Genomic DNA, 12235 nt, shown 5'->3' with positions numbered 1-12235 from the left:
TGAAAATTTATCATGTGATCGAATTAAGGACATATCGGTCATCATATTTTGAAGTTTAATTTGCAGGAAAACAATTATATCAAAGACTTGTTGGAACTGGCAATAAAAGTTAAAATGTTTTCTTTTTACTTTGTATTAACTGTAAAATACACATTTTAATAAATGCTGGTTTACTATATTCATTCCAAAAAATACAAAAAAACTTTAAGCTTGTTTTCACTTAAATAATGTACTTGAATGGAGTTAGCCACAAATGTGAAACTGCAGCTGTATCCTAGATTTTATCATCTAGCATTAGTTTTGACATGAAAAACATTAAAAAATTTGGCATTTCTCCAAATAAAATTTTTGTCAAGGCTGTAGTACTTATACTTTCTATAATTTATCCATTTCTAATTTGATAAATAATATTTCATCAAGATCGATCATGCACGAGGCTAAAAATTTAGATTGAATATGGAGTAATAGCTTATCTCATCAAGGTCTTGCATGAGTCAGATGAATAACAAAAGAGTTGTATATTAATGAGGTGACCTTATATCTGAATGAGCTTCTTACCACTCTGGAGGTCATATTTCAGGGTTGCATCTAGAATGGGCAATTCCAAGTGTTCCACAAAATTTGAAAATATGCCACCAAATTGTAGTTTATTTTTGCTCAAAATAAAAAAAAGTATTGTTTACAAATTTATATGCTCTGGTGTACATTTTTAGCTCTAATGAACACAGACCATATGAACTTATGTTATGGTCTTTCTTCTTACATCTGTCACCTGGTTACATCTTGTTATAACTGTCTCTGACTTTATGCATATATATTACTATGGGATTTTTAATCAAAAGACTTCTATGATGTCTAGTTAGTCCTGGATGTAACTGATGCTAATCTGACATCCAATATGGCCACCATGGCAGCCATATTGAAAATTCTGTTAAAACTACTTGTCTTAAACAGGTGTCATAAAGCAGTGAGAGGTGTCATAAAGCACTTCTCACTGTAAGTAGATGGTCATGTATGAAAATGATTCCAATCTGAGCTAAGCTTGAAGAATCTGAAACATATGAAAACATCTACTTTGCAGTTAATGGTCATGTCAGTATGTAAAAATGAATTCCTTTTTGCAAAATACAGTTATTCCTTATTGAAAGAATGCTGTTCCAACATCCAGAATAACAGCCTCAAAAGCCTGGATGATGCTGCTGAAAATCTTTAAATGGCTACTTCTTCTAAATGGATGGTCTTAATGACACTAAAATGCTATTACTGCAATATGAATCTGAATGGATGGTCTTCATGACACTAAAATGCTATAATAGCAATATAAATCTGAATGGATGGTCTTAATGACAGTAAAATACTATTACAGCAATATGAATCTGAATGGATGGTCTTCATGACACTAAAATGCTATTATAGCAATACAAATCTGAATGGATGGTCTTCATGACACTAAAATGCTGTTATAGCAATATGAATCTGAATGGATGGTCTTAATAACACTAAAATGCTATTATAGCAATATGAATATGAATGGATGGTCTTCATGACACTAAAATGCTATTATAGCAATATGAATCTGAATGGATGGTCTTCATGACACTAAAATGCTATTATAGCAATATGAATCTGAATGGATGGTCTTCATGACACTAAAATGTTTTAGAGCAATATTGATCTGAATGGATGGTCTTCATGACACTAGAATGCATTTAGAGCAATATGAATCTGAATGGATGGTCTTTATGACATTAAAATGCTATAATAGCAATACACATCTGGCTTGGAATGAGCAATAGTGACCTATAATGCTGCATCACAATGGCCATCATAAAAATGGTTTTATCACTACTCTTGCATGAATAATGGCACTGACATAGGATTTCGACTATTATACTTCTGGCAATATTTAAATGGTTTTGAGTGAAAATTGTGCCAATCATGCTATCAATATATAATTATGCACTTTTGTGAAAGTTTGAGTGGAGTGAAAGGGAACTGCTTACATCAGTTCATACCAGAGTAAACAATTCCTTCTAGTTTTACTTGCAATATCCATTGTCCCAAGAACCGCATGACATTGCAGAGCTATTTACATGCTAATTAAATGTGTTAGGGTTACTGTTTTTGTCAGGTCATCCATGCTCGCACCTGTTACATGGCAAGATTTAGGGATACCAGATCAAATTAGTGAGGTTACCAATAGGGAAATGAGGCTCCACATAGGGTATTATGAATACTGTACCATGTAATGAAAGGTAATGCCAGTGCTTATTCATTTAAGTTTCTCAACCAGTGACACATTTGTACTCACCTGCAGAATGGTCAGCAATTTAATGTAACAACTAGCTTGAACAAAGATCAAAACCAAATGCTACCAAACTACAGGAAGTGTTTGTGCACTTACTCATAAAGGATAATAATACTTATTGGAGAATGGAGAGGTCTTTTTACTTGGAAATAAAATTACACATTATGCTGGCAGTTTTTTTAATAGTTTCACTTTTTTTATCTTTGAAAAAAGTTTCAACTAAATGCAGGGTAGTTAGATATAAAATATCAAGAAGAAGGGCTAAAATCTCTTTCTAATATCATGACATATTTTTTGATCACATGGTACAAGAAGAAAAGTGCAGTGCAATATATATGTCTCCCTCTCTCTCTTCAAAACAAAACTGTGTAAAAGGCATTTTAGCATCAGTGGCACAATTTTCCAATTGCTGGTAATCTGAAATACCATATAGTGATACCATTAATATCATTGAAACTGGAAGTTACTATAGTTTTATTCCATATGGCATTGTCAATTTTATCATATTTGTAACTCAGTAAATGTTTAGGTTAGCATCATTAAATGTCACTCCAAGTACATTATTTATTTCAAATACTCCATGTGAAAGGAATTAGGCACTTTTAGCAACATTTAAGGTCTATTTGGTGCTAAATGAAAATGGAACCGTTGGACAGTAAATATGGCCACCATGGAAGCCACTTTGATAACTTTGCTATCACTAAGACTTCTAAATGGAGTCTTATCAACATGGGATTTTCAATAAATTAACTTTGTATGATGCCTTGTTGGCCTGAAATGAAAACTGTGTCAAATTAGTTTTTTTTTTGTTGTTAAGATTAGTCTGAATTTATTTTCTGCATGATAATGAATGCTTGCAATGGCTACTGTAGACTCAAAAAGGGTATGTTAGGTAAATTATGTAGTTTTAAAGTATTTTTTGTCAGCAAGGTCAGTTAATCAACGTGATCAATGATATTGTGTAGTGTGCAGCATAACATTTTCTCATCAACTTCAGTTTTTCCTTGTGGTACCACATTTGATGCAAAAGTCATCCATACTTTAAAAAAATGATAGAAAGAACTTGATAGAAAACCATCTTTGCAAAAATCTGGAGATATATTGGAACGAACTATTCTTGCTTCACTGACAGCCAGATGCATGTTTCATTTTACTGATTTTATAAATGTTTATGAGCAGTAAAATAGAACTAAAATTATCTTTTATATCTTCTACATTAGTGTGATGATCAAATAAACTTTATTTTTCCTTGACCTTTATATTTAGTTACTGTTGAAAGTTGTGTTGTAATAATATTAGCTTTCTTTCATCTTTAGGGACATGATTCCGATGCACCCATAGCACCTGAGCACATGAATTATGCTCGCCTATGTGTTGCTCTTGTGACTGTTTGTGGAAATGCTCTGAGAGCAGTTCTCCTTGCCAACTTTCCTGCGCCATACAAAGACATCTACCAAGCAATCCTGGCAAATCATGGCATCTTGACCAAGAGACGGAGACATGGAAAACCGCTTCTTAACCCAGATCAATGTCAGTTAGTTTTCCCAGATCCTCAGGTGCAGACAACAGGAACAGTGGACCAGTTTGATCTGTCCTTGCTATATACTCTAATCAGAAATGTCAGCACAGTTCTTGCTCCGCAAACAGGCTGGGGAAATGAACCACAAGATCAGCCAAGGGATAGCTCTCTAGGAGCTAGTGTGGAGCGAATTCGTTCATATAGGAATCATATTGTAGGTCATTCCATGGATGGAAAAATGAACCAACAGGATTTTAATGATTACTGGGACAAAATTGATGCTGTGCTACAGGACATTGAAAATGGTCTTGGTACACAGGTATACAGGGAACAGTTAGAGAAGCAAAAGAGACAGGTGATCTCTGTCTATGAAGCCTGTTAGCTACAAAAGATCATGAAGCATAAATAAGAGATACAGGTAAGTGTAATAAACAAATTGTGATGGCACATTAAAATACAGCTGACTAAAGAGAAGCTCTTAAGAAAAAGAACACACAGTCACCATCTTTTTTAATTTTCTAGAAAGCTTATGACTCCACATGGAAGTACCACATAATGAATTTAGCCTATTCAGCCTAGGTCTAAAGGAACACCTTCCTCACTTTATCTCCACTTTAGTAAATGTCCATGATATGACAGTGATTTTTTTATCTACAGGATAAAGAGAATAAATATTATTTAAAATCAACTACAGATAAATTGAGTTAAGAAATGGGCAAAAGAAAATGGGTTCCAATTTTAAAAATCTAAAATAGTATGTACTTCTGCTGAATACATTGAATTCATGTGGATCCATATTTCTTTCTTGATGGTTGGTTGTTTTTTCTGTTGTGGAGGATACCAAATTTGGCTAACAAATATTTGAATGTAACAAAGTTTGACTCAATAGGTTAGATATGTCAGGGATAGATATGAAAAAGTCCCAGATTTAATGAGAGTCTCGGAAAATAGAGATCGAGGAGCAGATCAGAAAGTCTCACAGGTCATTTATAAGATCTAAACTTGACATTGACTCAGAAGTGTATGGGTCGGTTTGTAAATTTTAAACCTCCAGATGCTTTATCAGATACACAATCAGTAACTTAACTTTAAGAACATCTGAACTTGCATTTAGAAAATGTCCATATTGAGAGAAAGAACCATTCCACATCATACTTCCCAACTATTCTCTAATGCATCAAATCATTTAGAAGATGAAATTTATAGGCCCAAAATCAATACAGTGTATGTTCAGAAAACAAAATCTTAAACTTTTTTGAGGGAATATGGTCCATATATGAAAATTTTACTTAATGTTTTCAGGACTTTACATGTTTGAATTTAATATTTTATTTGATATACCTTTTATATAATTTTTACATCTTTACCTTTTATATCATTATATTGTTATCATTCATCTTTAAATTATCAGAACTGTTTATATTCCTGAATTGCTTGTGCAATTCATTTTTACAATTTCTTAAACTTTATCGCTAGATGGCACCAAACAATCATTATTGTGGTGAGGTGTCATTAAATGCTGTTTCACATAGATACATACATACATGCATACACACATACAGGCTTTGTTTTGAGTAATTAATTATAGACATTATATTAGTGACCATTTATATATTTTATTGACTTTTGGTATAGAAACCTTAATAGAAAACAACCAAGCTTTATGTACATCATATAAAGTTATGGGTTTTATTTTAATTACACACTTGTAAATTATGCTGTAGTTAGGTTATAGCGCTTTGATGACATAAAACATGCATCTACTGTTTCCCTGACTAAATTCTAGCAGTCCTTGTGATTTTTTATAAATGTGGATGTTTATAAATGTAGAAATTATTTTTATAAATTTGGAAACTATAGCATGAGCTGTATGCTTTTTTCCAGGTTTTTCCTGTTAGAGTTACTATCCTTGTGGAAGAAGAATGCTTGACTTGATCCAATGCACCAGGAGAAATTTCCTTTTAATACATGATCTCATGCCAAGAATCACTCCTGTATGTGGTCATATTTAGGACCAAACATGACACGTAATCCCAAGCCAAGCAATGCTAATGTATATGGCCGTAACTAGGATCCAGCAGCCTGCATGCCAAAAGACACGACTGTATGGGGCCATATTTAAGACCCAGGAGCCCGCATGCCAAGAGACACTACTGAATATGGCCATAATTAAGACCCAGGAGCCTGCATGCCAAGAGACATTACTGTACATGGCCATAATTAGGACTCGGCATCATGCATAATCCCAAGCCAAATGTCACTACTGTGTGTGGCCGTAACTAAGACCCAGCAACATGCATATTCCCAAGCCAAGAGACAACTGTATTTGGCTATATTTAGGAACCAGGACCATGCAAAATGCAATGCCAATAATGATTACTGTATGTGGCATAATTCAAACCAGCATTATGCATAATCACATGACTTGAGTCATTACTGTGTAAGGGCATAATTCGGATGCATCATCAGGATGTGTGAGACCTGTATGGTTATTTGAAGGCATATGAGTTGCCATTGGATGTTTTTTTTTTAGCAGAAAGAGAAAACAGTTACAGCATTGACTATGGCATCTTCGCTAGCCAAGTTTCTGACATGATAACCCTATCTACACTTTGGCATATCAAACATATATTTCAGTGCTTTGAGTTGCGTGAATTTTATTGGATGCAGTGGCAAGTCACCGCATCCAATCAAAATTAAATTGTTCCGATTTGACTACTGTTTGTGCATGATCAAGACACGGGAAGTACACAACATGAATGAACTGATAAATAAGCAATTTCCCACTGCCAGTCCATGTTTGTACAAAATTGTTTTACTCAAATAAACCAGTAATGGCTTCCGTCTGGTACATAGTCATACTTTCAATGTTAAATTTACACAGAATCCTCTTGGTGGCGCTCTACAGTTTCGTATTTTGCATAGGGTTAGAATTTTAAGGAAAAGGAATTTCCCATGATTTCTTCATTGGTTATACTGGCTATATAATAAAGACTTTGTATATCTTAGGTGCTGTTAAAAGAACTTTTAATTCCCATTATTTTATTATATGATTGATGGGTGTACTATGGGTTCTAGAGTATACAGCTTGGGTTCACTTAAGATGTGCTCGTTTAAAAAACTGCTAGCTCCAGATGGTCATTTTCACTTCCTGGACTTCAGAGGTAAATTGTAGAAAAAAGAGCTGATAACTTTTTTTACTTTTCAGATATTTTGTACTTGGTTCAATGCACTTTCAGTAAATGCTATTGTCTACTTCAGCAAAATTCATTTTCCCTATTTTAGTAATTGCTAAAGTTAGTGTACTTTTGATTAATTCTGGTTAATTTGTCAAGCACAGGGGAGCATCCATTTTGATGTACCGTGTGCTTAGATCATGTACAATTTCCACAAGTACGGTATCCAAAGAAATGTCAGCCACATTACATAAAAGAAACATAGAGGTATGCCAACATTATCTCCATTGTGCATCTTACAAATGCAAACAACTTCACCTTACCTATGTCACTCTCTCAAAAGTTCAAATTAATTGGTGAGCACCCCTATAAAGAACATTAGGGTGTATACCCATGGAGTTATATTTATTGCTGTTTGTATTAATTTTGGCTCATTTAGTTTATATTCACTAAATTTTAGAACTTAAAATGTGTCTTTCATTCCAAAATATGCTTTAATTAAGAGGTTGCAGGTAGGCTTCAGAAGAGTTAGGTCCTTTGGCATTGTACACAATTTGGCATTGACTAATGGCAATTAGAAACTTCCGTGTGTACTTTTTTTTTTTTTTAAATTATTGCATTAATTTCACCTTTCTCAAGGAAGACAATATAAATTATTCTTTGAACTGGTAATAATATGGGTATTTTTTCTTTTTTTTATTTGTCAAATAAAACTATATGGACAAAGATGCAAAATAAAACACAACAAAATTCATTGGCATGGTGTTTAATATTGTTTTTATTTTCAGAAAAAAAATTCTATAGTATCGTATGGTCTTGATATGTCACAAATATTTCACAGTAAATTAACAGATCAAGAATTAATTACCTTTAAAAGAGCTTTAGCTTGACATACACAAGTCACCAGCAAGTGTCACATTTGGACAGGCTCACATGACCGACATGGTTATGGAATAATTTATATAACCTTTCGTGGGAAAAGAAAGACTGTTTTGGCTCACCGACTGAAGTTTTATGTAGAAACTATGGTAAACTCACTACCATCTCAGTGTGCGGTATCGCATAGATGCCATACAAAAACATGTATAAATCCTGATCATTTATCACTTGAAGCAAAAAGTGTAAACATGGCTAGAAAATCATGTAAAGCCAATGGTGAATGCCAAGGCCATAGGGGCTATGGGAGGTGTGTACTGTGATAGTCAGGTAAATTTAATATTGGTTAAATGGTGTTAATTTAACGGATTTAATGAATGTTCATTGGTTACAAAATTATTTATTGAACTGGCAAACATTGAATTTTGTATAAGTTTTCTGTTGCATTTTTGTTTGCGTTTGATGTAGCGTCGATACTTATATTGACAACTCGATTTCCTCTCCCTTTCTTTTACTGTTCTTTGATCCCGTTCTACCATGTGCTGAAATACTGGATCAGATTTATTAGAAACAATTCCACGAGACTTGGCCAGTATGAGTGTAGACTTTCATGGCTGAACGACATAATGCATCAAAATTTCTGCTCCATACTGATGTCTTAGGTGCATATGTAAAAATCCTATTGTGCAATCTTTCACATTTATTAGTGTTTAGAAGGCATGAAATTTTACTTAGCTTGACATCTAAGACAAAATGTCTTAGTACCGATTCAAGCTTTTCAATATCATCAGAAGAAAGAGTTAAATGTTTACCATATGGCAGAAATTTTGATGAATAGGATGCTAAATGGTCAAGGCAAACTAAGGATGTATTTCGACAATTTCCATGCTTATTACTGAAACATTGGATAATATTTTGGACGGCTGCCTTTGCCTTTTCCATAAATGCTTCTTCAGAACTGAAATGTTGTTGTATGCGTTCAAGCTCAAAATGTACTCTTCTCCTGACAGCAGTTGCCATTTTTTGTTGAAAGAGTCCTTACCAGGGAAGGGACCAATTAAATGTACATTTTTAACATGTTTTTGAAGTGTGCGCATTGCATGCACATAGCATGTAAATTGTCGTATGGGTCTCTGAATCTTAGCCGAATGTTCCCAGACAGTCTTTTCAAGCTGAGCGCTTGCATCACAAGTTAAAGAACCAATCTTTAGTATGTTTAACAGTTCAAGCTTATTTAAATTTTCCTTTGCTAATTTGGTTTCTGTGGAGGACATCGAGTCTTCTGTGCGATGATCTTTTTTGCAGTTTAAGTGGATGCAGGTTTTTTTTTCCCACATAATTTGTTTGCAATGGACACACAGATGGGAAGTTTTCTGCTTGTGGAATGTTCCACGACTATAGCCACAGACTGTGTGGCAGACTCCCCCCCGACTCTGTGGTCTGTGGTTGTATGCAGTGTCTGTCTGTACATGAATGCCTTTGTATGTTAACTGATTAACCTCATGAACAAATTTTTGATTTGCCACCAAAGCATTTTGTAATAAACCTGGGGTTCTAAAGCTGTAATAGGATGGATGGGAATGGTGGTTTTTCTATGTCATAAATTTAACATGTTGTTCATGTCAGTGAACATATAAACTGCTGAAAGAATGAATTTAAACATTGTAATGTATCAGAAGTGTATAGATCGCGACTTACCTTGATATCTGTATTAAACCGTTCATGTTTATGTCAACTGTGATTGCCGGTCATGTGGTAACATGCGTCATGAAATTCAACCTTGCACATCGTTAAATACTCACAAAATCTTCTGGAATCTTATTTCATATGAATTTGTCACACCAAAAAATATGTTTACCACCCTTAAATTCCCATGACAACTCATCATTTGAATAGCACTAAGCTCTATTCCAACAGCTGACATTACGAAAATACGTTTGCAGGCAAGATGGCCGACACTAGATCACATGACCGGTTCCACACAGTAAATTTGTCAAGTGCACATTTTTTTAATTAAATTTCACTTGTTGATTGTAAATGCTGGCCTTCTTTTATACTAGAATAAGTATGTTTTGAATATTTAACGGTGTATTCTTCGTTTTTATGCTGGTCAATATATTTTCAATGTTATCAGCGTTCATTGGTAGTTGTGTACTCTTCACCCAAGCTTAACTGTCATGGTTACGATTTCAAGTACGTTGACGTTTGACGGACACGACAAAATACGTAATGTTTATATATTTGCTAATGTCAGAGTGTGAACGGACAAGTGATGATAGTTAAATTGTATATTAACCCTCAGTTTGTGTCGCTGGTTGTAGAGTATCTGTTCGGCACCACCAGACCTGTTCGGCGTCCCGGACAAGCAATGATTGGTTATGTTTACATCACATGACTACTTTCCAAAGAGTATAAATAGGAGTGAAATTCGAAATTCGGCAGATAGCTGTCAACATCAGCGCTTTAATCAACATCTCTCCACCATTGAGGTAGTTATAATTACAACTTTATTGGATGGCGTTAAAAAGCTCACAGATACTTATAAAAATAAGACAAGTCTACAAATTTTAATTTCTTTATTCTCAAAACTAGACTGGAATTATATATAGTACAACAATAAGAATCAATTCAATTCAAACAAATTCAATTCACTGCTATTGAGTCAAGCTTAATATAAAAGTAATATGGTGCCACATAAATAAGCAGCTATCTCCCGCCACACTAAGAATTTAGGGTTAACTTTCAAAATACTCTGTGGGTCGTCCATTTCTCGCTGAGTGACTATGTTAAGGTTATGAAGGCCAGCATATTATAACATTTGTGTATTGCATACGTTACACGTAATCAAACACATACATTCATGTTTTAGTCATATTTCTTGTACTAAGCATCTTACCACAATTTCATAGTCAAAAATAAAAAGGTCCTGACTTTGAGCATTCTTGCAATTTATTATTACGTTTACACAAGTTAGCCCATACCCACCCCCAATCTGTTACAATATTCATTGACAGTTATTATAGTACTAGACAGTTCATTAAGTTTCTTGTATATGTAGCCAGAAGAAGGAGACATGATATGATAAATCTTAGGTCAGTCACTCCAACTTTGGTCTTGTAGCAAGAAAGTGCCAACATCTCATTTAAATTTCCCGTGAGTGGGCCTCTCTTTCTCTGTCCTGGGCACTTTTCTGGAAAGGCAGCCTGTTCTGCTTCCTGAAGATTGCAGTTTGTACACTTAATGGTTAAAAAAGCACATAGTCCTTGAGTTTTGCTTGCATACATCTGTTTTCTGTATCGCTTGCAACTTCCAACTCTATCATGCATTATGTGCAACTTTTCCAATATAATATTAAGTTTTTTTATGTTAATTGTTATATTTCCATTGATGTTGTCCACACCGGTTGCCTCCTGATGTGACCCAACAATGATGTTTTCTTCATTGTTTCTCTCCTTTTCAGGGCGAAGCTTGGATGGCACTTGATTTGGGCCACAAGATGATAGTGACTCTTCATAAACATCTAATCTTGGCCGCTTTATTAATGCAGATGCAGAGCCAGATTGCAACCTAGATCCTGGTTGGTCACTCTTGGCTATCTGTACACCATATTTCCATGGTTGACTCTGTTTTGTGAATTGTTGTGGACGCTTTGCTCTTTTCATAGGTCTTCCTGCAGCCATGTTTTCTTAGGAAGTAGCTAATGTAGGTTGATGTAGTATCAGTGACGTCATGGTTACCAATTGTTCTTGGTTGTGATGGATCTTACACAAGATGTGACATCATTGTCAGGCTGGGGCTTGAAATTGTTAGGAAGCAACTCCCCCCCCCATGTATAAAAGTCTGCATGTTTGGAGGTTTTTAATTTGTTTGACCATATAATGCAGTAAACTTATTTCATTTTCATTGTAATCAATTGTGTATGTAATCAGCAATCACATTCATTGTCCATGGAATGGTCTCACCAGGAGTTAATTCCCCCTGACTTTTCATTTCAATTCTTTGGCATGCAAAGCATTGGTAGGGATTTAAATTAGGTTCCTAGTAACAAAGAAAAAGTAATTATTTACCAAAAATATACATTTTTGTCTACTGTTATGAAGTTATAGCATCAAGGACTTATTTTTATTAATCCAATGCTGGACAATTTTTGCACTATTGTCTCAAACTATATGGACTTTTCCCCACTTTTCTCTCTTGATTTAAATGTAAAGATGACTAAAGTATAGTATGCGATTTGGGAAATGATCAGAATACATCATTTAATGTTGGAATTGAAAAATAAAATAAATCATTGATATGTATTTTACTCTTGAATATCTTTCTTTCATGTACAAATTACAGCATTTCCTAGTGACG

At 34.4% G+C, this 12235-nt stretch overlaps 1 protein-coding gene across 1 annotated transcript in view; it reads left to right on the top strand.

Moving 5' to 3' along the window:
* Positions 1 to 10815, top strand: part of LOC149784518 (uncharacterized) — an 84824-nt gene extending 74009 nt beyond the window's left edge. Inside the window, exons 13-14 of the mRNA XM_089933001.1 lie at positions 3625 to 4245; positions 5712 to 10815. Of these exons, the coding sequence (XP_089789127.1) occupies positions 3625 to 4209 (585 nt within the window). The 3' untranslated portion in view covers positions 4210 to 4245; positions 5712 to 10815. The remainder of the gene's footprint in view (positions 1 to 3624; positions 4246 to 5711) is intronic.
* The last annotated feature ends 1420 nt before the right edge of the window (positions 10816 to 12235 follow it).

The sequence above is a fragment of the Sinohyriopsis cumingii genome, chromosome 14, assembly GCF_028554795.1.
Source record: "Sinohyriopsis cumingii isolate HCF-2022 chromosome 14, ASM2855479v2, whole genome shotgun sequence".
NCBI lineage: Eukaryota > Metazoa > Mollusca > Bivalvia > Unionida > Unionidae > Sinohyriopsis > Sinohyriopsis cumingii.
Note: the sequence above shows the minus strand (reverse complement) of the source record. Positions and strands in the feature narration are given on the sequence as shown.